The 26,437-nt window shown below is 38.9% G+C and overlaps 1 protein-coding gene across 7 annotated transcripts in view; it reads left to right on the top strand.

The window, feature by feature from the left end:
- FHOD3 (formin homology 2 domain containing 3) overlaps nt 1–26,437 on the top strand; it is a 749,832-nt gene that overhangs the window by 684,669 nt on the left and 38,726 nt on the right. For all 7 annotated transcript variants that reach the window (XM_069075779.1, XM_069075767.1, XM_069075758.1 and 4 more), the window contains 4 exons: nt 7,654–7,836; nt 16,845–16,964; nt 17,700–17,861; nt 19,432–19,622. In XM_069075779.1, the coding sequence (XP_068931880.1) occupies nt 7,654–7,836; nt 16,845–16,964; nt 17,700–17,861; nt 19,432–19,622 (656 nt within the window). The remainder of the gene's footprint in view (nt 1–7,653; nt 7,837–16,844; nt 16,965–17,699; nt 17,862–19,431; nt 19,623–26,437) is intronic.

The raw sequence follows: 26,437 nt of genomic DNA, 5'->3' as shown, positions 1-26,437 counted from the left end.
GAAGGAAGGAAGGAAGGAAGGAAGGAAGGAAGGAAGGAAGGAAGGAACGACGGAAAAGAATGTCTTTCAGGAATTAATTTTTTTATGTCATGGAGTCATGGATCCTTTGGGCTGTATGGTGAAAGCAGTGGATGCCTTCTCAGAGTAATAGTTTTAAATGCATAGAATAAAATGTGTAGGTTGAGAAAGAAACCAATTATATTGAAATACAGTTACCAAAATATTAATGGGCCACTGGTGAAGAGCTTCTGCTCTAGACATTTGTCCCTGTATAGGGCAAGTCTGAAAGGGCACAATGTTAAGGATGGCAGGGAAGAGTTTGAGTTCAATAGTAAGTGCAACAGAGCTGCACCAAGTTGTCATCACCCTCGTGATGTCATTGGTCATCTTCGAGAATGAAGGACAAACAGTAAGTCTTCTTGCCAAGGAATATCTCTTTCTCCCCAATATACACATCATTTATTTAACTGTGCTGATTTAAAAATAACTATAAATTAACTTATCTTTCCCCTCAAAATCATTTGGAGGAAGGGCTAGCCTCACAAGTGGGCAGGTTTGCTTACTGCCTGACTGATATGATCAGGGCAAGGCTAGACCAAAGGGAAGCCGGAGACCAGTGTGAAGGTGCCATATGAATGAAGGCAGAGGAAACAAAAACAGGTAAAGGAACAGTGAAGAGTCAGGAAGGAGAATTCAGAAGTCATTCTTCCTTATAAATCTAAGACTGGTACTGTATTATGTCTTTGTACACAGAATGCTTTAGCGAAGGGAGAAAAGGAGAGAGAAGGAGTTGATCTCAGTGTTGTTTTAATACTTTATTTTTCAAAAACATGATTAATAATTGGTACTTTAGAGAGGTTATTTTAGCTAATTTTGACCGATAGTTTTTGAAACAATTTGTTTGACTCAATTCCTAGAGGTTTTCCTAAAAGTTATTTTTCAAGTATAAACCCATCTTACTCTATCTCTTTAGGCCTGGTAAATGTATATTAAACCATCCTCCAAAATGATGCCACAAATACTACCAGGAACAAGATCCTTTTAAGCATTTACACCTGAAGGGCTCCCTTCAAAGTAGGTTCTTCCTTCCAGACTAATTGCAGACAAGTGTTCTCTAAACTCTAAAGCCCCTCTCAGGCACAGCTGCTTTTAAGTTCAATGGAAGGACTATCCATATGAAAACTTTAAATTGAGCCTGCTCTTTCAACCATTATCCAGTAAATAAGGAGGATTAATCTCTGTAAAAAAACACCTTTCAGGAGCCAACTGGAGTTGGAGTCAGAATGGAGGAGTGAAAGTGTTATTAGAATTGGAGCCAAGGAACTAGAATTTAAATTCTAGCTAGGCCCTGTGTGACCTGAGCAAGTCACTTAAGCTCTCTGAGACTCAGTTTACTTATGTGTAAAGTGATGAAGTTGACTATGTGGCACCTATAATCCCCTCTGACTCCCAATCCTATGATCTTTTGCCGTCATCCCTTCTGTTCGGTTAGCTTATTATTTAAGAGAGAAGTTAAGGTTGGAAAAATATAAGTGCATATTGATGGAACTTTGCTAAAAAAGGTTTTCGACTTGTGCCCAAAGGACTTTTAACTAATTTCTCTGCTTCTTGGATATAAGCAATTTGGATTTTTTCTTTCTTTCCTTCTTTCTTTTTTTCTCTCCTCTTTCTTCCCTTCTTTCATTTCCTCCTTTCCCTCCCTCCTTCCTCCCTTCCTCCTTCTCTCTGTCTTTTTTTCTTTTCTCCACTCTTTTAATTTCCTTCCTTTTCTCCCTCCTTCCTTCCTTCTTCCCTTCCTCTTTTCCTCCATCCCTCCTTCTCTCTCTTCTTTCCTTCCCTCCTCTTTCCCTTCCTCCCTCCTTTCTTCCTTGGCCATCACTTAGGAGTACACTGACACAGACTATTCTTCTTCTCTAGCTTTCCAGGATGACAATAACACTGAGTAGATCTGCATACATGGTGTGTTTCTAAACAGAGCCTTACTAGGCTGTTATAATCCCTCTCTGGGTTGTCTCTTAGCCCTCAAATGGCATGGATTCATGCATCATCATGAAAAACTGAACAAAAACATCTAGTTAACTAGATGTCACTGAGAAAACATTCACCAGTTACTATTTCTTAAATATATTAGACTTTAGAAAATGTGGGAAGGGATGAAGCTTCTATATGAACTAGAGTATATTCTTAAATTTCCAAATAAATATCATAAATTCTTATTTTTATAGTTAAATGAAAGGAATTAATTTTTTTTGCTATTATAATTGCTGTAGATTTCTTGGGCTACATCAATTTGGGGATAGCTAAATCAGGTGTGACCAAATATTCATGATCACATTGTATGGTGGGAAATAGAAATACCATTCTCTCATACATGCATAAGTATAAGAGACTCAGGGTCAAAGCAACCAAATTCTTAGGCCCCATATTTCCTCTTTCTGATGCTAATCCACAGGTCAATGCTTATCTCAAAGGACAAAGCCCACGAATCTGTGGGTATTGGATTTTTTTTTCCTGATAACCTGTGAAATATGGGAAAAGGGAGGGGTAAGAAACTAGGAGGTATAAGTAAGGAATTTTCTATGAAGGAAGCAGGTCCCATAGAAAGAACCCCAGTGATGTTTATCACTAGCTATGTGACATTTCAACAAATTATTTAACTTCTCTGTGCCTGCTGATTCATTGGTAAATTAGGCATAATAACATCTGCTCTAGTTGCCTCACAGAGTTTTTAAGGATAAGGTAGTAAATAGCAGGGAAAAGCAAAATGATAATAATAATAAATGACACTCACGTAAAGCAATAATTTTATGGAACTGTAACAATAACAGTTATTTTATCTATATTATCACATTTTGTCCTCCCACCAACTCTGTGAGGTAGACGCTATTATTCTCTCCATTTTACAGATGAGGAAATTGAGTCGAATGGCTAATAAGCCCTTGAGGTAGGAGGCCTACCAAGGTCTTCCTGATGCCAAGTGCAGGGCTTGCTCCATTATACCACCTAGCAGAGTCATCTCCTGTGCGTCAGGCACTGTGCTAACTGAAAGGCCTTTTCTATTTAATACCCTCATTAAATTTTGATAGTTACAAGCAAACAGATCATTACAAACAACTTCACATCACCGGAAGATGACGGTCTTTGGAGCCAAGGCCACTTGTGAAGACTGTCTCCCATGGGGCAGAAGGACTGAGGTCTGCAATGGTAGAGTAGCCTTCAGGCTGATGAAATCATAGATCTTGGCAGCATTGAAGTTAATGTGCCAGCAGAGCTGAAATCCAGAGCACAAGAGTTGTGGGCTCCTTGTCCCCAAAAGCCTGATACTATTTTCTTTTCCAGAAGTGTTGATGGGGGTCGCCTCATAGGTAAGATGAAGGAGTTGGATGATATGATCTTAGGGTCTCTTCCAACTCTAACATTCTATGGTTCTTTTCCAGACTCAACAAGCAAAATGCTTAGTAGCCATGACTTCATCTCCAGGTGAGCTGGGTAGCCAAAACCAACAATTTGGCTTCCCCACTTTTCCTAGAAGCAGAGGTTCACATACATTTTGGATTAGTTTTGAGGTAGAAAAACATAGACTCTGATGCATCCCAATAAATGTTTTGGGATTTTTTTTCCAGATAGAGCCAAATATCTCATTATAAAAAGTACAGGACAACAAACACAAACCTGTAGATTAGACTACAGACTCATTGAGAGATCTTTCTTTGGATCCTCTGAACCTAATATATTTCTTTGTATATATTGGGCACTTGATATTTAGCATTTATTAACAAGCATTAAATAAGGATCTACTTGTTTAAGGCACATAGTAGGTATTGGGGACAGAAAGATGATAATGAAAATGTCCCCACAATCAGAGAGCTTATATTCTCTGCTTACATCAGCAGAGGTAATATGTGTGTTAATAAGTATATTACAGTATATGCAAAATAAATTCAATTTAAATGCTTTCACTGTTAATCAACATTTGTTAAATTAGAAAAGAAAAAAAAAACTATGAGTTCAGGGGAGGTGAGTTTATCCTGCCATGCTCCTGTGCCTTGATGTAATTTTATTGTCAACGATGTGTAAAAAATAAAATAAAATAAAACCAACTGGCAGATGGTGGGCTCATAAATCTTCCACACTGAACAAATGGTTTAAATTAGTCATAGAGTGAAAAACAAAAGTAAGAGTGTGTTATTACTTTCTCAGGCAGGAACAAAGAAAGCAAGTCATCATCACCATAAAAATATCAAGGATTGCCTGTCCTGTCTACTAAAGAGTCAGTACTGCCTACAGACATGCTGACAAAATTGTGTCATAGAATTTGGCTGAGTGCAAAGCATTGGTGGGAGGGGGATAGGAGGGCAGGGAGAAGGAATGAAGGTAAAATTCAATTAACAGATAGTTTGAAAATTAATTTAATACAAACAGCTATTTATTTTTTTAAAAGAAAAACTGGTTAGCAACCTCCTAGTAGTGATGTTTAAAATAACTGCATTTGAATTCAATACTTGTTTTCAAACCATGTGTTTCTAGAAAGTATTGGCATTATAAGTTGGCACCATAGTTAGTAAACAACATGATATCACTTAAGGTACATTGTCTATATAGTGTGAGAATTCCCCAAAATCTTTACCCTCATCACGTATCACAGTGTCTGAAGTCCCACCATTATAACTTCTTTCCCAGGGTTTTTTCCCTAAACTGTTTTTGTTGTTGTTTTCAGGAGTTCTCTATTAAAATTTAATAGGAGTAACACCTTCAGCCCTTATTAGCACACATTGTAAGAGGGGACTAAGAAGAATAAAGGATGGGAGAGGAGGAAGATAGAAATACTTAAAAAGCAAATGGGAAGCTGCCAAAAACAAACTTAGTTTAGACTCATGGAATCACAAGATGTTTGAACTAGGTCTCATCTTATGTAACAGTGCTGCTTAGAGCTGGTCCTGTGTGTGAGACTTAGCCTTCCCCTTACCAATGTGCAGTTGGTAAGGTATTAAATCATTCATTACATGTTATTTTCTTCACCTAACTGGTGCAAACCCTGACCATCAGGGGGCAGTATTTGCATTCTTCTTAGAAACAGGTGTTCGTCCTTGCTGAATTTCCAGAACTTAGCAGTGCTTGAAACTTGAGTCTTGGCCCGTAATTTACTGAAGAGCAGGAACAAATATTTTAGATGTCTCCAAGAGCTTTCTTCAGCCTGTGCAGATGTCTTTAGCCCATGCACACATTATGACCAAACCACTTTCATTCAAACCTTTCTACCAGGTGTCAAGATGGTGTAAGGAAAGTGTTTCATAATGTGGTTTGACAGTAACACAAAGAAAAATCTATTAAAATCATTTTTTCAGGATGAACCCCTGAAATAAGTCCCACCTGCTAGCAACCTCACTGCTACTGAGTCTCACTGCCCCACAGAACCAAAACATCCAGATGAAAATCTATTTGATGATCTGGATGTTTTGACTCTGTTGGTGCCAAATATTCAGTTTGTTAGAAACATCTGGGTGTTTGGACTAATTTTTCCATTTTCATCCAGATGTTTGGTGCTATCTATATGCAGCCAAAATGTCTGGATTTATTCATACAAATTCCAGAAATAAGGAGAGAGAAAGTATGTGTGTGTGTGCATGTGCGTGTGCGTATGTGTGTGTGTTGGGGATAAGAAAAGAGAGTGCATAAGGGGAAAGCACTAGCAAAAAAGAAAGTTTATTTTGCCATGTAAAATATTGCATTGGAAATCTCATAGACCTTTCACATCCCTTTAAAAAATGCTAACTTAGGCTAGATGATATCAATCAATGAGAATCCATATATTAGTTCAAAATAACCATTCCTGTGCTGACCTTTTGCCCTCTCTTAATTTTTCCTTGATAGATTTTTGCTATAAGCAAGTTAAAAAATTATAAAATCTCTCTGAATTCATACTTGTGTCTTGTTTGCAAAAAATTTACCATCCTTTTTAAGTTAACCAAGACTTTACATGGCTTTTTTTAGTTGAGGTATTTCCATTTACCTTTTCATTTCAAGGTTTAAATGGACAAAACTGAAATATGATCAGTTTATAGGCCTGTCTCTGGGAATTAAAAAAAAAAAGGAAAACTGTGATAGACCAAACATTCATAAAGGAAAAGTTTACTGATTGACCATAAATATATTTCCCAAATGAAGAGCAAAAATACCCAAACCTCACAAAGCTTATGTTCTTACTGTTTTCTTTTTTCCATTCTTATCCTGATTTCTCTCTCTCTCCTTTTCCTAAATGCCCCTTTTTAGTATTACCTGGAGCTCTGTCTATGTTCAGAACTATGGAGATCTTAGACAAACAGTGAGTGGAAGCAACGTCAATCTAGGGACCATAAGACCTTTTTGCTACCCACAACTCTGTTTCTGACTATGTAACAACAGTGGGCAAGTCACTACTTCCTCATCTGTAGAATGAGAGGGTCAGGGCCTAGATCTTGTTTAGTCGTTTCAGTCATGACTGACTCTTCTGACCCATTTGGGTTTTCTTAGCAAAGAACTTTTAAAATTCTTAGCAAAGAAATTTCCTTCTCTAGCTCATTTTACAGATGAGGAAACTTAAGTAAGTAGTATTAAGTGACTTGCCCAGGGTCACATCGCCAGTATCTGAGGCCAAATTTGAACCTCCAGACTTCAAGCCTGGTTCTTTTATCTATTGTGGCACCCCACTAAGGTGCTCTGAATTATTCAGGATCATTGAAAAAGAGAAGTCAAAAAATGAAAAATTTGACTGAATACATGTGTGTCCAAAGATGTAGCTATGGCAGGGTAACTGTGGCTTTGCTCCCAGATCTCCAGGATAGAGGGAGTGTGCTTTTTCCCTACAATATTCCTACTCTCTTCTCTTTCCCTACAATATCCCCTCTCCTCACAGGGGCCCAGACCACCACCGACTGAGTCCTGTTGTTGCTGTCTCACTCTCTTGGGGTGTAGAGGGCCAGTACAGAGCCAGTCCAGTCATGGGTAGAGTCTGGGTCAGGATTTCCCTAGGCCTCACTCAGTCCTGAGGGCTCATTGTTGCTCAGGGTGATTGGCCCACCATGTTTCGTTGATTAGCAAGGGAACAGGGCATGACTACCAAGTGATTACTGTGAAGTGATCACACCACCACTGGACCTTCCCTGCTCAGAAGCAGGGAGACACTGAGGGCCCCCACCCCTGACAGAAGGGCATGGGCCCATCCCTGGGGAACAAGTCACTTCCTCTTGATGCTAAATCACCTTAGTCAAAATCTCAGTCAAACCTTGTCATGCTGCCAGGCCTGGGAACCCACACCATGCCATGACAGCCCCCCTTAGCAGCAGTTTTGTGGGTTCTGCAGCTGTGGGGCTGTCTTCCTTCCCACACTTTGGACAGTGGCCTGGGGCCCATTTGTCAGTAAGACCTTGTGACCCAAGTTCTGAGTCCTTCCTCCTCCATCCACAAGTGAATGTTCCCCAGGCTCTCTGTGTTTACACTGCTTCTCTGTTGTCTCTGAGACGTGTTACTACAACAGCACAATACTGATGAGACATTGGTGAGGGAACACCATAAACAGCAAACACATTTCCAGTTTCTAGTCGAACGAAAATAGAAAGCATTGCTGTTTCTGCACACTACAAGTAGAAAATAGACTGTGTTGTTTTCTCTTTCCAGAAAATTCTCACCATGATCCCTACTGAAGAGGAAAAGCAAAAAATCCAGGAGGCCCAGATGGCCAACCCAGATCTCCCCCTAGGCAGTGCTGAGCAGTTCCTCCTCACACTTTCCTCCATCAGTGAACTGTCTGCCAGACTCCAACTCTGGGCTTTCAAAATGGACTATGAAGTCATTGAAAAGGTAAACAGTAAAAGAGGGAGAGAAGAGGCCACACACAACCATTGTTCCTGAGAAATTAGCTCTTCTCATGAGCAAGTAGGGGACTGTTATTTTTGAGACTTTGGCTTGATGAGTATGTTGACAAAATTTGAAAAATGATGTTCATTGTTTCAAGTACTGGACAGGAAGCAACATGTTGCAGCGATGCTCCCTGGGCCATTGTCTCTGGCAATCAGCATTGTTGTTGTCACTGATACTCTGTTTTGTTCCCTCTACCTGGGGAAGAAAGTGGAGATTAGTATACCTAAAATGAGACCATCATAATAGGTAGGAGATTGGCAAACTATGGCCCACAAGCCTTTCTAAAAATCATTAAAAAAATCATTCTTAGTTCTCAGACTATACAAAAAATAGGTGGCAGACTGCATAAGGCAATAGTTTTCCAACCCCTGGTCCAAGTGTATAAAAATAAAGGCATATGGGAAGGTACTGGTCATGAAAATATAGAGGATGGGATTAAACTGATAGACATTTTGGAAATGACTTCAACAGTAAAGATGTGATGATTGATTGGTAAAGGGAAAGAACAGAGGAGGAAATGTCAGGGATTACAGACATGGGGCAGATTGGGTGAATACCCCCAGGGACAATAGAAATAGTCAGATCAGGAGGGACGCTGAATATCGAGGTGAAAGGCAGAATGTTGAGGTAGAAATGTCCCATCAGTACTTGGAGCTATGGATCTCAAGAAGAAAAGACAGGTTAGGATGGGAACTATAGATTTGGGAGTCATCTGAACAGAGGTAGTAACTAGAGGCATGGGAATGAATCAGAATTCCAAGTGAGAGAGTGTAGAGATAAAAGAAAACAAAACCAGGGACAGACCCCTGGAAAATGCCTCAATAAGGGATTGTAGAGAGGGTAAGGAGCCAGTGAAGGAGACAGAGATGTTGTTACAGAGAGGTAGGAAGAGAAGAAGGAAAATATAGTGTGTCTGAAACCAAGAATAGAAGGGGGTGGCCAACAATGCCCAGAGATGTCAGAGGGGTCAAGGAAGAAGAAGTCTAAAGACAAAAGCCCATGGGCCAATCTGCCTCCAAGCACCTAAGAGAAAGGTAGACAAGTCTAGAAAATAAATTCTGTGGGAATGCCAACCTGCTTTGAGCACAGCTTCCACAACTGAGGGTAGAGCTCTACCAAGCACACAGTACCTTCCTTGTCCTTGGCCCCAGTGTTTAGAGAGGCTACCTCTGCTATCAAAACCATGAAGACTGGAAAAACTGTATTCTACAGGGTGTCCCTAAAGTCTGGACACATAGGACATCTCATTAACTATGCATGTTATGCATGTTTTCAAGAAATGAAATGAATGAAATTTTCAACAACATTTTATTTAATTAGCATAAATTTTAGCTATGACAATTTCATATGGAATAAAAGATTTCATTAGCAATTGGGGACTATTTTCCATATTAATGAGATTAATTTAATTTAACTAATTAATAAGATTTCCTATGTGTCTCCCATGTCTTCCTATGAAATCTCATTTATGCTAATTAAATAAAATGTTGTTCAAAATTTCATTCATTTCATTTCTTGAAAATATGCATAGCTAATGAGATTTTCTATGAGTCCAGACTTTAGGGACACCCTGTAAGTTGTAGAACAGCCAGATATCTTCAGCCAAGAAGTGAGGGGCTGCCAAGTGACTAGCCTAAATAAAATTTCTCTGAAGCAGAAGACTGCAGGAATTATCCTAAGTTTCTAGATGTTTGTTATTCACCTTAAGGAAGGCTAAAATGCTGATGGTTGTAACTCTTAAAATAAACAGTAGTTGGTCTCCAGGACCACTTCCATCTCTAAAATTCTCTGTTCCATGCTCTGAGGCTGTGAACAACTGAATTGTCCACATTATGAATTGGATACTTCTAGAATTTACTGTAATTCAACTTAATAATAATAATAAGCAAAAGATCAACATCAGTCATACAGCAATAAAAATGACAAGAATAAGATGATGGGGTGATGGTTAGATAGCAGTTCTAAAAAAAAAATCAGGATGTTTTAATGAACTACAAATTTAGCAGTGTGATGTGGCAACCAAAAAGGCTAGTAAAAAAATTGGGCTCTGCTAAGAGGGCTACAGCTTCCAGGAAGAAGGAGGTGTATAAGATATAAAGGGTTTGTTGTGTTCAGTTACTGGAGCCATGGTTTAACAAAGACATTGAGAAGATGGAGAGGGTATAGAAAAGGACAGGTAAGATGGTGAAGGGTCTTGAGTCCATGTTATATGAGGAGCAGTTGAAGGAACTGGCCAGTTAAATTTGGAAAAGAGAAAATTCAAGTGAGACATGATAATAACCATTGTCAAGTATTTGAAGGATTGTAAGGTGGAGAAAAGACTGCACCTCTTCCATTCAGTCCCAGTGGGTAAAAAGTTGCAAAGAGAGCAAGCAATCTAGGATTGATGTCAGGAAAAAACTTCCTAACAATTTAAACTGTCACCAAGTGGAATGGGCTGCCTTGAGATATAGATGGCTCCTCTTTCCTAGAGGTCTTCAAGCAAAGGTTGGAGGATTGCCTGTTGGGTATATTACAGGGAAGATTCCTTTCATGTGTGGTTCAGACTAGATCATCATTAAGACCCCTTCAAACTTTCAAATTTTGTGATTCTATAAAACATTTATTGAATTCTTACCACAGGGTTATGATGTGCTTAGCAGGATGCCAAGAAGAATGAGATACGGGCCCCTTCTATCTGGTTGCCCTTTTGTAGACCCTCTCTATGTTATAGTTTCATTGGGAAGAAATGACAAATTTCAATAGGACAACCAACACATATGCACACATCATTAATAATGCATAGAAAACACATAACGGGTGACAAGAATGATACAGACCATAAATTCCCAAGGAGTTCCAAAGAAGAAACAAACATTGTGTATGGGGGAGGTAAGGATAGACTTATTGGATGTACTGGGACTTGAAAGATGGGTAAGATTTAGATAAGAGAAAATGTGAAGGCACACCACACATCGTGATGAACACAAGGGCCACAAAAGTACTGTGCATGTTTGAAAGGGAGTATGCATATACTGAACAGATGAGGCTGACTAAAACAAGGGGTTTCAGTCATCCCCCAGGTCTGAAATGTACACATTCTTCACTTCCACCTTTAAGAGCCCTTCTCTTCCTGAAGAGTTTAGCTCAAGTACCTTCTTCCTCCTCAGATACCAAGATTGCTACTCCCTCCCCTATCCCTGCCCCTGGGGAAGGCCTTGTTTAACTCATAAATGTTCACTTACTGGACTTTGTCTGGATCTCTCCTTTACCTTCATCACATTCCACCAGCTAGTGTACTTAGCTATATAGATGTCATATCCCCCCTCAGGGCAATATAATTTCCCTGAGGGCCAGTTGTCATTTTTTTTTTTGCTGTGGCTAGCAGAGAATACTTAAGAATAATACTTAAAAATACTTAATGAATGTTCATTGATGTTGAATGTTGGTGCACCATGAAATATGAGATTTTGTAGGTAGGAAGGGCCCAGACTTGGATAGGCTTTGATTGCCAGGTCCAAAAAAACTGGCAGTGAGAAACCTTTGAAGATTATTAAGTGGAAGAATAAAATTATGAAATCTGGCAGCACAGGGAAGATAGACTTAAAAAGAAAGACTAGAAACAAGGGCACCAGATAGGAGCAAGTAGTTGTATTGGTTCAGGTGACAGCAGACCTGAGTCTAGTCCTGAATCTTCCATTTGAATCATCCTCGAGAGAGAACTGAAGGTCAAAGGAGATAAAATAAATGACTAGTCCAGTGTCACAAAACTACTTTGTGGCAGCCTCAGTGCCAGGATTCAAATCTTCTGACCCCAAGTTCAGTATTCTTTCCAATACATGATGCTATTTCTCGAATGCACAAGAGACCCTCAAGGCTATAATTACTCTTTGCAGATGCAGTCTACAGCAAAACATATGCTTAAGCAAATATAAACCCAAGTGGCTCTATCTGTAAACACCGTCCTCCCAGTCCATTGTAAAAATAGCTCTCCATTTCAGTGACGTTCTAAAGGAACAAAGCCATCTTGATGTCTCATTTTGCTCATAAAAAGTGGATTCTTCCTTTAATCCTCCTGGGTCATTTTCATGTAATTAATTTACATAAAAATGTATCTGTCCTGAACCCAAAAACCTGGAAACCTTATGGCAAGCTGGTGTACGATGGAGCTTGCCAAAGAGCTTTTAGTCTGATAGTTGCTGCCAAAGCACAGCCCTGTGGGTCCATTCCTTCCACTGGCACACAGGACTAGTGGGGAGGGGGAAGCAGGATGGGTGATTCCAGGAAGTGACATAAGAATGTTCCTCTGGCTTGAGTATTGTCAGTGTAGGGAGCTCTAATCACCGTTGGTTTGTGTAATGCCCAGACTTCCTCTTCTGAGTAGGCAAGAACTCTGGTACAACAGAAATTGGGACTGTGATGAAAATATCTATTTGAAAATCCAGCCCAGTCTTCACAAATCCACATAAATTCGTGGGATTGGGCCAGCCATAGACATAAGCAGAGTACAGTTCTATCTACGAAGTGGTATTTGAGGGGCACTGAGTAGCCCTCTCCTTGCAATGTATCTCCACACTCAGCTGTCTAGGTTCCCAAAGGTTTACCATTAGTCAGATCATGTCTGAAGCTTTGTGCTCAGATCTGGGTGGTATGTTTTCATCAATGAATCACTGAACATTTACTAAGTGCCTTCTCTGTACTAGCTACTGGTCTAGATGCTAGGGATATAAAGTAAAAAAAAAAAAAAAAAAAAGGAAAGTTTCTGTCCTCCAAAAACTTACATTTTACATTAAGAGTTTGCATTCTACCTATCTTCATTCTATCTTTAGCTGAGTCATGCAAAGAACAATGGAGGTCATTTCAATGGAAGGTACTATGGGGAATAAAAAGCCTTAGGGAAAATAAAATAGTTATCCTTAAGTATTTGAAGTGCTTTCATATGGAAGAGGGAATAGACATATTCTGCATAGATCCAGAGAGCAAAACCAGGACCAGTGAGTTGAAGTTACAGGAGGTAGGTTTTAACTTCATAGAAAGAAAGGACTATACAACCAAACAGATGAACAGGCTGTTTTAAGAAATACTGAGCTCCCATTATAATCCTTCTTTACAACTTGACTAATGTTTAACATGAAGGTATTTGTAGATCCTATTTTTGATTGCATGAAGCCTTGGGGGTGGAGGGGGGAGGAGAGGAAGGGGGAGAAAATTTGAAACCCAAGGGATTGTGGAACTGAATGTTGTAAGCTAAAAGTAAATAAATAAATTTTAGAAAAGAAATACTGAGCTCCATCCCTAGAATAGTTCAATCTGGAGTTAGATGAACCTGTCTAGGGGATATTATGGAAGGAATTGTTGTTTAAGATGGGAAGTTAGACTCAGCAACTACTGAAGTACCACATGTCTCTAAAACTGAAGGAAATATTCTCTTCACAAGCCTACTTACAGTAATAATATGCTTAGCAAGTACTTTTTGTAGATAAAATTGCATTTCAACCTATTTCCCATTTGAATTATCACATTTAGATAACTTCTTTTTGGGGGGGGGAGTGGACGTGTTAAGGGGTAGACTTGTCATTTCATTAGTGTTGGAAACTCCCAGTCAGATAACTCCCTCTACCAATACAGGTCTGTACTTCTTGTAGACTTAGTCTTAGAGGGCTGCTTAGGGCACCAAGAGGTTAGGTCAGAGGTGGGGCCTGAAGCCAGGTCTTTCAGACTCCAAGAGAAAGTTCTACATCCACTAATTCAATTTCTCAGTCCACTCAGGCCCCATGACCTGCTTTTCCACTTCACCTTAGCCACACACAGAAGCAGCCATACTCTTGCTTTTGCTATCAGCCTCAAGTGTTCTACTTAAATATTTGTGAACTATAACATTGCTTTATCTGATCCTAATATTTTATCATTCCATATTTCTCTGCTTCAGGACCCCTAGTCTTACTGCTTGTTCTCATTCTGATATCCGATCCAGTACTTTCCCAGGCCCTTGCCCCTTTGTTTGTTGCACTCTCTTCTTTTGCCAATCTTGACCCCTTTGGTGGACCAGTTAGACTCTACACTATGCTATATACTCAGATCCTTTTTTTTTCCACTTGTCTTTTTACCAGTCACACTTTACCAAGCGAAACTCTAGATTTCTCCCTACCATCTACTTGCTTTGTTCCTCTCCATGAGCTGTGGATGAGCCCCACTGGAGAAAATCACAGCACAGTGCTGACTGAGTTCACTGCAAATTTCTGTAGTCTCCCCAGGGACCTCACTGGAGTAATGGAACTCTTCTATAGCTCCTCCCTATCGATTCTCTCACCACAGGAACAATTCCAAGCCTCCCACAGTTTCTCTTCCCCTCACTCTACTGAGCAGATCATCTCATATTTCAGTGAAAAACTTAAGCCATTTGCTGAGAGCTCCACGTTCTCCCCTTCTCATATAACATTCCTCTGACTTTACCCCCACATTATCTCCTCCTTAACTGATGATAAAGTGGACTTTCTCTTTGCATAGGACAAACCTACATGAATTTTGATCCCTTTCCTATCATCCTCTCCTATCTTTAACAACAAATTTCCTCCATCATCATTCTAATTTTCTTTTTTTTTTTTTTTTTGCGGAGAGGGGGGAAAGGCAGGGCTATTGGGGTTAAGTGACTTGCCCAAGGTCACATGGCGAGCAAGTGTTAAGTGTCTGAGATTTGAACTCAGGTCCTCCTGACTCCAGGATTGGTGCTCTATTCACTGTGCCACCTAGCTGCCCCATCATTCTAATACTCTAATCTTCAATCTCCTTATGTACTTTTGCCTTTAAGCATGCCATTGTCTCCCTCATCCTTTGGGGAAAAAAAACCCTCACTTGATTCTAATTTCCCTACTAACAATCACCTTATTTCTCGCTTTCTCTTCTCTACATATGTACTTGAAAAGACCGTTTTTTATTCAATACCTCCCCTTCCTGTTCTCACAGTCTTTTAAACTTTTGAAAGTTTGACTTCTGATCTGATTCAAATAAACCCATAGTCTCCAGAGTTACCAAGGATCTCTTCATTGCCCAATTTAAATGGCCTTTTCTCAAACCTCAGCTTTCTTGAACTCTGCAAGCTTTGATACTGTTGATCACCTCCTTCTAGATAGTCTCACTTCTCTGAAGTTTTCATGACACTGCTCTTTTGGGGGTTCTCCTACCTGTCCAATTACTCCTCCTGAGTCTTTGCTTGGTCTTTATCTATATCTGCCCACTAACTGTGGTCCCACTAACTCTCTAATTAGCTCTATCCTGGGCCCTGTTCTCTTTTTTCTACATTCTGATCTCATCAGATCCTATGTGTTCAGTTATCGTCTCAATGCATAATTTTCCCCAGATCCATATATATAGTCCTGTTCTCTCTCCAATGTTCCAGTCCCATATCGCAAACTGGCTCTTGCACATTTTTTTGACTGAATTTCCTATGGACGTTTCAGACTTAACATATTTGAAAGAGACCTAAACTTTGCCTTCTTTCAAATGTCTGCATTGCTGGCTAGGGCATGACCAGCTTTGCCATCCAATGGTCATTCCCAGCTCCTTGCTCTCCATCCCAGTCAACTGTCAAATCTTGTCATTTCTGCCTTTATAGCACCTCTGGTCTAGGGATCACTTTTTGTCAACTAACACAGCTGCTACCCTAGGTCAGGCCCTCATCCCCTCTTGCCTAGCCTACTTACAATAGCTTTCTAATTTTTCTCCTTGACTCTTCCTACTCCATTCTGTACTCTACTCAGCTGCCAAAGTATTTTCCTAAATACAAGTCAAACCATCTCACCCCCTCCTCACACACATACTCAATAAACTCCAGTGGCTCCTTATTTCATCTAAGATCAAATAAAAACTTTTGGTTTTGGATTTAAAGCTCTTTAAGCCTGGTCCCTTCCTATTCTATATTATATACAAATCAGTCCATACTAGCCCCCTTGCTCCATGCCTTTGGTCTGTCTCTTCCCTGTGCCTGAATTGTTCTACCTCCTCATCTCCACATCCTAGAAATTCTGGCTTCCTTTAAGATTCAAATATCATCTTTTCCAGAAGACCTTTCCAGGCCTCCCTAGACTGCAGTTCCTTCCTCTCCAAGATCACTTTCCATCTACCTTGCCTGTATCTTTGTGTATTTAATTATTTATGTGTTGTCTCCCCTACTAGAAGGTGGGCTCCTTGAGGCCTATTTTCTCATTTCTTTGCGTCCCAAGAGCTTAATACAGTCCCTGGCACAGAGTAAGTCCTTAACGAATGCATATTGATTAATTGATTAAAGGCTCTAAATTAATGAGTTTTACTTAAAGTAAACATGCTTGAGACTAGCTAATACAGAATGGGAAGTGACCCATGGGACCCAGAGCAGGAAAGAAAAAAAGGCTAATGAAGAAGATCAAAATAAATTAAAGAATTAGGAGTGGAGAAAGAAAAAGAGAGGAGGAAGAGAATGAAGGAATGGAAAGAGAGAGAGAGAGAAAGGAGAAGAGAGGAGAAATTGTGTTTTGAAGAATAAACTAATGTTGGTCCTATAGATTAAGTCAAGTGTCTGGGGTCGTAAGGGTCTACAGAATCATTATGAATGTAACCGAGGAATGTCTGCTCTCCCTTCACACCCCACCTCATATATCCCACAACTTTGGTTCTACATGTAACATAAATTTCTGTCATGTAGAGGTATATGCTTAGGTCTCATGGTTTCTCCTGGGACCAGAGCAAGGTTTACAAAGCCAATGTGTGTCCCCTTATGACACTTTTAGGTGCCCAAAAGGAAGTATCCAGGCATTTATGATTTATATATGCCAGAGACAATCAGATTTATTATTAGATTATAATTTCCAAAGCCTCAGTCTCTATGTTCATTCAGTAACCATAACAATAATGATAATTATGATGATAATAAAAAATAGAAATAAGTTATACATGTGTTCCAATTCTACTTTCTTATCCTTTTTTTTAACTGGTAGGAGGTGGCTGAACCACTTTTGGACCTGAAGGAAGGAATAGATCAATTGGAAAATAATAAAACCCTGGGATTCATTCTGTCTACTTTGTTAGCCATTGGGAACTTCCTCAATGGTTCTAACGTAAGCATCTTATTATCCTCTCCCTGCTTTTTTGGTAATAGGAACATTTGTTAACAAAGGTTGCAACTATGATTTCTCATAATGTGCCATTTAACAAAACTCTTAATTTATTATTCATGGAAATATGGGATAAATTTCATCCTGAGAATGCATGTGCAATCCAGTGCTTCTAATGTAGACCTGCAGCTTTTATGTCAATAAATTATCTTGGGAACAATCTGCACATTTTTCTTAATGTATACTTATTACTGTCAAAGGGCCATCTCTAGTGCCTTTCTCTTTTCAATTTTTTTTCATGCTACATGTTCAAAAATGTTTATACTTTTAGAGGGGCCTAGAATTTTTAATTGATTTTGTAAAATATTAAATAGAAGGAAGTAAAAGAAAAGCTGATAAGATGGGAGGAAGAATGGAAAGAGAGGCTGCACCAGGTTGCTGGGTAGCCGGGAACCCGAGGGAGGACATCAAGAGACGAAAGAGAATATTGGGGATGAAACTGAGGTCGTCATAAACACAGTTAATTTGTCCTACGCTAAAGGCCTTTGGTGAAGGAATAATGGGGAGTAGAAAGAGTCTTTGTACTATAGAATGGCCATTGTGTAATTACTAAGGATTGGACAGAAGAGGCCTTTAAACCAGGCACAGTTTCCTAGCATAGTTTTATGTTCTTTTTAGGAGATTGAGTAAAGTAAAACAGGTTTAAGCTCATTCTCTTTTTCTTTTCTTGCCAAACAGGCCAAAGCATTTGAGTTGAGCTACCTCGAGAAGGTTCCAGAGGTCAAAGACACTGTTCACAAACAGTCTCTCCTTCACCATGTGTGCACAATGGTGGTGGAAAATTTCCCAGACAGTACAGATCTATATTCTGAGATTGGGGCCATCACTAGGTCAGCCAAGGTATGTCTGTGAACAATGAAGAAAACTCTTGCCTTTGCTACAGATGTTGGATCTTAAAGTCTTCTCCAGAACAAATGCTGAAGTGTTGCATTGAAGCTTTCTACTCTGGTGACTATTCTGAATGTCCTGTTGAGTTCTTCCTAATGAACTTTAAAGGCACTTCCTTTATCTTTGGGTCTCTGTCAGACTGTTTCCCACTGAGGTCTTTAAGACAATCATGCTGCCCCCTCCTAAATTTTACTTACTGCCTTGGCACAATAACAATACTCTGAGAGAATCCCAGAGTTTGATTTATTGGTAAACAGAATGAACTGCCATCTCCTTGATTCAAATGTTTCCTGCATTGGGGCAGATTGTGACCATCCACGCCTGACCATCATGCACAGCTCTTATGGGTATCCTTACATAAGTTCATCATAAAAGGAAAGGGAGAGAAGGGGGAAACATCCAATGAGTTTAAGGTCTTCCTTGATTTCTCCTTGCATCAAGAAAATACTAGTAGAGCACTCTGTTCACCCATCATCCCTCACTCTTGTCATGTGACCAGCCCATCCACTCTTCCTTATCATATATTTCCCTGATGACATCATTTATTCCCCGTTCTTATTCCAAGTTTCTCATTGGTTGCTATTGGTAACATTGGTTTTGTAAACTGGCTCTTCTTAAGCTTCACACCAAACACAGGAATTTGTCCTAGAGCATAAAACTAAAAAAGAGTAGCTGTGTTCTTCCACCTTCCTCCCTCCCCGAGCCCCTTTAGTCACATGGGAATAAGAAAATATCAGGTTCACGGAGTGTGGAATCTGAGAGCAGCAGGCCTTTAAACAATGGAGCCACTGGAATGAAATGTGCCATGAAGGAAGAGAGAGTGGGGAAGAAAGTAGGAAGGGAAAGAGGATGAAAGGAGACTCACGTCGGTCAGCACTGAGTCCTTCGCTTTCCTATCCCCTTCAGAGTTGGCTGGTGATGATTCTTAGCTTGTCGTTGCAGGTCAGTGCAGTCATTTTGTGCTATCTGCTGGCCTTCACTACATCAGCCTGTTTAGAGAAAATGAGATCACTATCAAGTCTTAAAGCATTTCGCAAACCATGAAGTGTCATGTAAATGTGAACTTCAAACCATTACACTATATGTATATGTATGTGTGTATTTCATATAGATAGATATAGATACACAAACCTATAGTAAGTGAAATGTCATGTTAGAGGAAGAAGATTATCTTGTTCCACTGTATGTGGAAGAGTCTCTGACCAGACTTTTAACCCCTTCATCTTGCTGTGCGAAGTTTGAGCTTTGGTAAATATTTCTTTCCAGGTATGACAGAAAAAGGTGACTCCATTCCCCAGGTTTCACTTGGAAAATAGTTTTGCAGCCAAATTATCAGTATCAATATGCATATGAATGATTTTCAAATTATCATTCCAAGCATTAATCAGAAAATTTTGATGTTGTTGTTTTAACTTTCAACTATTTTCTTTATGGGAACTGGACATTATAGCACAGATGGCCCATGTACAGATTTGGTGGTCATTTGTTCCAGAGAGTTTATTAATGTTTCTTTTGTTTTCAGGTTGACTTTGATCAACTTCAAGACAACTTGTGTCAGATGGAACGAAGATGCAAAGCATCCTGGGATCACCTCAAAGCAATTGCTAAACATGAAATGAAACCAGTTCTAAAGCAAAGAATGTCTGAGTTCCTGAAAGATTGTGCAGAAAGAATTATAATTCTGAAGATTGTTCACAGAAGAATAATCAATAGGTAAAAGAGTTGGGACATCAGCATATTAATACTTTGAAAATACTCTTTAGTCTAGAATGTGATAAATAAGAGTACAAAAATTAGTGCTGTAAATTCAAGGTAAGAAGTGCTTATTTGTCCTGGGTGATCAGTCATTTCTTCTGTACAATAGGTTTCTTCTGAGGAAAATAATCATACTATTTCATAGTTTCAGAGGATCTTATTGTTGAACTGGTACCTGGAACTGTCATTGCAGACAGAATCTGGATGAGGGATTCTCTGCTCCAGGGGCTCCCTTCTCCCTGACAAACAAAAAAGATTTCCAACTTCCTGGCTAATATCTCCACTTATTAGGTTGTTACTAAGCCAGCATTCTGCCTCTGGGGGACAATAGCAAAGGCAGAGTTCCTAAGTCTTTCAAAGTTGTTTGTCTTTACAATATTGTCTTTACAATTATTGTCTTTACAATTCTATAAATTGTTCTCCAGATTCTGCTCACTTCACTCTAGATCATACAAGTCTTTAAAGGTTCTTCTAAAACTGTCCCCTTTACCATTTTTTATAGCACAATAGTATTTCATTATATTTATATACTGAAATTTGTTCAGCTATTCTACAATTGATGGCCATCCCTTACTTTCCAGACTGATGGTGAAACATGTCACTCACCTCTTGTCAGAGAGGTGATGGGCTCAAGATGTATACTGAGACTTACCTTGTTGGGCATGGCCAATGTGGATACTTTTTTTAAAAAAATATTTATTTTAGTTTTCAACATTCACTTCCAAAATGACTTGCAATCTGTTATGAGCTCTACACATACATTCTTATTAAACACATTTTCACGTTAGTCGTGTTGCATAGAATTGTAACGAATGGGGAAAACCATGAGAAAGAAAAAAAAATAAAACAAAAAAGAAAATAGTCTGCTTTGTTCTGCATTCTGACTCCATAGTTCTTTCTCTGGATGTTGTTGGCATTTTCTGCTGTGTGTCTTTTCAAATTGTTTTAGGTCCTTGTATTGCTGAGAAGGACTAAGTTTATTAAAATCAGTCCTCACATATTGTGGCTGTTACTGTGTACAGTGTTCTCCTAGTTCTGCTCCCCTAACTCAGAATCAGTTCACATAAATCTTTATAGGTTTCTCTGAAGTCCACCTGTTCATCATTTCTTATAGGACAATAGTATTCCATTACATTCATATACAACTTGTTCAGCCCTTCCCCAGTTAATGGACATCTCCTCAATTTCCAGGCCTTGGCCACCGCATAAAGAGCTGCTATAAATATTTTTGTACATGTGGGTCCTTTTCCCATTTTTATGATCTCTATGGGAAACATCCCTAGAAGTGGTATTGCTGGGTCAAAGGGTCTGCACAGTTTTATAGCCCTCTGGGCATAGTTCCAAATTGCTCTCCAGAATGGCTGGATAAATTCACAACTCCACCAATAATGAATTAGTGTTCCAATTTTCCCACACCTTCTCCAACATTTATCATTTTCCTGTTTTTACCATGTTAGCCAATCTGATAGGTGTGATGTGGTACCTCAGAGTTGTTTTGATTTGCATCTCTCTATTCAATAGTGATTTAGAGCAATTTTGTATGACCTTAGATAGCTTTTAATTTCTTCCTCTGAAAACTGCCTGTTCATATCTTTTATGAATTGGGGAATGACTTGTATTCTTGTAAATTTGCCTCAGTTCTCTATATATTTTAGAAATGAAGCCTTTATCAGAGACACTGGTTGTAAAGGGAACTTTTTTTAAACTATGCATACTTCTTACAAGGGTTTTCTTTTTTCTTTCTTTGTCTTTTTTTCAGGGGAGAGGAAATTGGAAGGAAGGAAAAGAAAAGAAATGCTTGTTAATTGAAAAAAATAAATTTTTTAAAGGTTGGAAAAAGAGCAAGGGCAGAACTGGCAGATTACTTGGTTTCATGACAAATTTCAGGCATGAACACGTTTAATAGAACTTGTTTCTTTATTTGTAAAAGTGTTGTCTAATCATAGACACAAAATTCTAGAGCAGAAATGGAGGCTTTGAAAGTTATCTAGTCCAGCCTTTCATCCTACAAATGAGGAAACTGAGGCCCTAGGAAGCTAAGTAAGTTATGCAATGCTTAAAAGTGGTTAGTGGCAGAGCGGTCTTTGCAGAGATCAGACAGTTTTGTCACGTAGACTACATATACAACTCATATTTTTTTCCTTAGGGGAAAAGGGCATGTTATAGGAGTATAATTTCAGAGTATATAATTAGATAGAAACACCATACATTTAATATGGCACCATATGTTTTAAATTAGTGATCCTTTAAGCAGTAACTAAAATGACTCAGAAGCGTCCACGTGTATATAGACTAGACTTTCAGTATGGAGATCAAGTTTCTAGTATCACTAAAATGACCTTTAAAGGAAAGACACAGATTATATGGTTTGTATTATTTTTTTCTTTCCATAAACAAAGCAAACTGAGAGATAGAGACAGACAGAGAGACATGAAATTATGGGGCAGTTATTAGCTTTACCTTACCTTTTTAAACAGCCTTTTTAGCATATGACACTAAATACATTATCTTATTTTATCTTTACAACACCCTATGAGACAGCCTGTAAATGTATTATTTTCACTTTATAGATGGAGAAACCAGACCCTAAGGTCAGAGAACGAGGAAGGTGTCAGAACTAAGAACTGAAAGTATATTTTCTGATTCTTATTCCTTGTCTCCTTAAAATCATGCTGGTTTCCTGGCTTCACACAAGCATTTGACAGATTGACTTCATTTCACTCCAACCACAAACAGTGGTTTGGTATCTACTCCCTGCCAAGTGCTGTGCTAGATGCCTGGGATACAAAAACAGCCCTTGCCTTCAAGGAGCTTACATTCTGCCGAGAAGATAAAGTATGTTTCTTTTAAGTTCTTGACTACCCTGGTGCATTTAAAATATTGGTAAATGCCACCTCCCAAAAAAACTACTTTAAAATCAACTTTTTCAGAACGTGTCTCTTGTTAACAGAGTGGTACTCATGCATGTCATATGTATGTATGTATATATACATATACATATATACACATATATAAATGGACTATACAAATGCTTATTGAGTGCCTGCTGTATATGCAAGGCTCTGGGAATCAAAGGAGAGAAAGAGACGAATATTGAGTGTCTGGTTGGAAAGACAGGTTAAAGTTAGATTGGATTGTAGAGGGATATGGGACTATAATCAGTAAGCAAACCATCAAAAGTTTTTGATTTGGAAGGTTAATCTGACCTGATTTTCTGTGTAGGGTAAATTAAAGATGAAAGACCAAAGACCAATTAGAAAGTCATTGTAGTTGTTCAGATAAGAAATGATGAGAGCCTAAACTTAACTGCTGTTATGGATAATGGAAAGGAGAAAACAGATGTGAAAGGCAATGTAGAAAGAGAATCTACAAGGACACTGGATGCAGGAGAGAAAGAAAAGAAAAGAGTATTATAAATGACACACAGATCTCCAGCATTTGATGACTGATAGAAAAGTAGCATTATTAACAGAAATGAGAGAACTAGAAGGAAAAGTTAAGTTTAGGAGAAAAGAAGATAAGTTCAGTTTTATACATGTTAAGCCTTTCTATTGAACATTTGGAATAAGGATCTGAATCTCAGGAGGTAGGTCATGGCTCTAGAAGTCTTTCTTGTCTTTCCTAGGTTAGATACCCTAATCCTAAAATCCTTAGATCCCCAAAGAACACCTGAGGGATGAATCTTCTCTCTGGGTGAGCACAAAATTCTCCATATTCACACCCTTCATCCTACGTCGATATGTCTAGAAATTTAAAGAGATAAAAAAAACACAGGGACTAACTTACCCCAACATGTTGCCTTATCAATAAACCTATACTTGGTGAACTCTAATCAGATATTCTCGAGGTTGGAAAGAAAACAGGAGGAAGCAAAAAAGAAAGGTGGAAGCATGGTTCCTCTCTTTACAGTTTTAACCTTATAGTTGACCAGTTTATCTATATACTGCTCTCTACCTCTGACTCCCTCCTCTCCCTTGCCTTACCACCAATTACATGCTTTCTGTTGTGACTCCTGGATTACCGCCCCCCTGCCCCCACAGTCTGTTCTCTCTGCTTTTACAGATTCTACAGATCTACAGATTCCACAAATTCCACAGATTCCTGTGGTACCTGGATTCACTACAAATGAGTGTTACCTAATCTTAAATGGACCCTTAGTGTAACATGGTATTCTTCCCTGATTAATCCTCTTTCTTACCTTCTTCAGAAGCTGTTCCAATGTTATCTTCTCTCCTCAAAGCCCTGTTGCCTCTATACTACCCCATGGCTTTCAGCTAATGTCCTTCCTCTTATTTCACAGAATAGAGACCACCTACCAAGAGTGCCTGTGTTTTCCCCACCACACTAATTAGAGCTCCCTACATCTTCACCCATACTTTTTTCTATTTTCCTAAATAAAAAAGAATTTTTTCCACTGAATTCATTAGAACTATACAATCCATAGCAATGATAGAGATTTTCACACACACACACACACACACAGAGGAATTATTCTAATAGTCATTCTGACCATAAACCTCTAGTCAGACAAATCAGTGCTGCCTGTCTATATTGCTATGGTCCATGAAGATTAGTAGATCTGATCCCTACACTTTGAAACTGCACTGTTGCCTCCAATTCACAATGGGAATTCATGTGACTTATGGAACCATCTTGTTGCTGAGCATATAGCTTAAGCCGCATACTAATTGAAAAATTATTGGTGGTGCTACTTCTTGCTCAAACTTGCTGGTGTGTGGTAGAGGTATTGAAGAGAGAGCAGATGGATCTTTATTAATTAAAAATCAGTAGTCCAAAATATTCTGTTAAAAAAAGAAATAAGCTACAAATTTGTATCCAATTTTGGAAGCAGGACATCTGTGTCTGCAGATATCAATAATATTTGATAGCACAATCATAGATCTTGAGAGTTGGGTGGGGCATCAGTGATCATTTGTCCACCTTATACCTGAAAAGAATCACCACTACAAAACACCCCAGACTGATCATTTAGCTTCAGTTTAAGACCTCAAAAGGAAAGAGAATCGACTATATCTTCTGGCAGCCCAATCCATTTTTGGACAGCTCTAATTGTTAGGAGGAGCCAGTTGGGTGGCTCAGTGGACAGAGCACTAGACCTGGAGTCAGGAAGACCTGAGTTCAAATCCAGCCTCAGATACTTATTAGCTGTGTGGTCCTGGACAAGTCCTTAACCCTGTTTGCCTCAGTTTCCTCATCTATAAAATGAGCTGGAGAAGGAAATGACAAACCACTCCAATATCTCTGCCAAGAAAACCCTATGGGCAGTATGATCCACAGAGTCAGAAAAAGTCATACAGGACTGAATAACTGGACAATTGTTAGGAAGTTAATGCTGACATGAAGCCTAGACTGACCTCTTTACAATGCCCACTCGGTTCTCCTACTTCTTCCTTCTGGCGCCAAATAGAATAACTCCAATACCTTTTCTGCTTTACATCTTGAAAATAGTTATCATGGTCCTCCCCGCACCCCAGTTTTCCCTTCTGCAGGTTAAACATGTCCAGTTTTTTTCATCCTCATGAGGACTCAAGGGCACTCTGGTTGATCTCCCCTAGATACTCTTTGGGTTATCAATATCCTTCTTAAACTACATTGACTGGGTTGTAGATTATGAGTCATTCTTGTCCTAATGAATGCTTTAGGAAGCATTTCTGAAGCTTTCTAAGCTCACTTCTGTCCCTTTTTTTACTTTTTCTAAGTTAATTTATTTATTTTAGTCTTCAACATTCATTTCCATAAGATTTTGAGTTCCTAAATTTCTCCCCATTTCTCCCCTCTCCCCACCCCAAGATGGTATGCATTCTGATTACCCCTTCCCCCTGTCTGCCTTCCCATCTATCACCCCTCCTCCCCCTCACTTTCCTGTGGGGCAAAATAGATTTCTGTACCCCATTGCCAGCACATCTTATTTCCCAGTTGCATGTAAAATTTGTTCCTTTTTTATTTAGGCTGCAGACATTGTTGGGGTGGGGTTGTTGTTGTCATTTGGTTTTTGCTTTTGTTTTTTGAAGAAGAGTTTATAAATCCTGTAGTTCCATGTTTAGAAGCAAGAACCTAGGCTTGGTCAATGTGTTCACATGTAGATTGATGCTTGTAGTTCAGATTTAGAGTCTTATGTGAGTTAAATTATTTCAGCCTTAATAGCAGCAATAATAATCATAAGTCTGACATGGGAATGTGCTTGCCGTGCTGAACCTTGTTCATCCTTAACTGCACCAGACACTTCCTTTAGATGTATTTTATTTTAAAGTAGAACATACTTTAACTAAAGTAGAACATGTATCATTTTAAAGTAGAACATACTATTGCCTAAGATCAGTTGTAAACTTTAGGCATATGAAATTATTTGGCCATTTTACGAACTCCTATAAAGTAGGAATTCTTTTCTTCCTGTGTTGCTGAGGTGGCATGGAAAACTTCTGTCGTCTTCTCTAAAATTTCCCTAAGTTTAGTCATCCTTTTAAAGTGGCTTATGATAAATGAAAATTATGCATATTTTCAGTGTTAAATTTTAAATGTTAAATATATATCAGAATTAATGAAGTAATGCAAGTAAATGGGATTCTGTAAATATCACCATCATAAGTCTGAGAATTTGTCAATTATTTTTATTTTGTATTTAATCATATTGTGCCAGTGATGTTTCATTACCCAAAACCTCTGCAGTAGCAAAAAAGATTTTTAACTGAAGAATGCATTGGGCAAGGGAAAGGGAAAAGGAATGGGCTGGATTTCTTTTTACTGGAAGTTTT

This window comes from Petaurus breviceps, unplaced genomic scaffold (assembly GCF_028583685.1).
Source record: "Petaurus breviceps papuanus isolate PSGF00001 unplaced genomic scaffold, PetGlider_PUasm1.0 151, whole genome shotgun sequence".
Lineage (NCBI taxonomy): Eukaryota > Metazoa > Chordata > Mammalia > Diprotodontia > Petauridae > Petaurus > Petaurus breviceps.
Note: the sequence above shows the minus strand (reverse complement) of the source record. Positions and strands in the feature narration are given on the sequence as shown.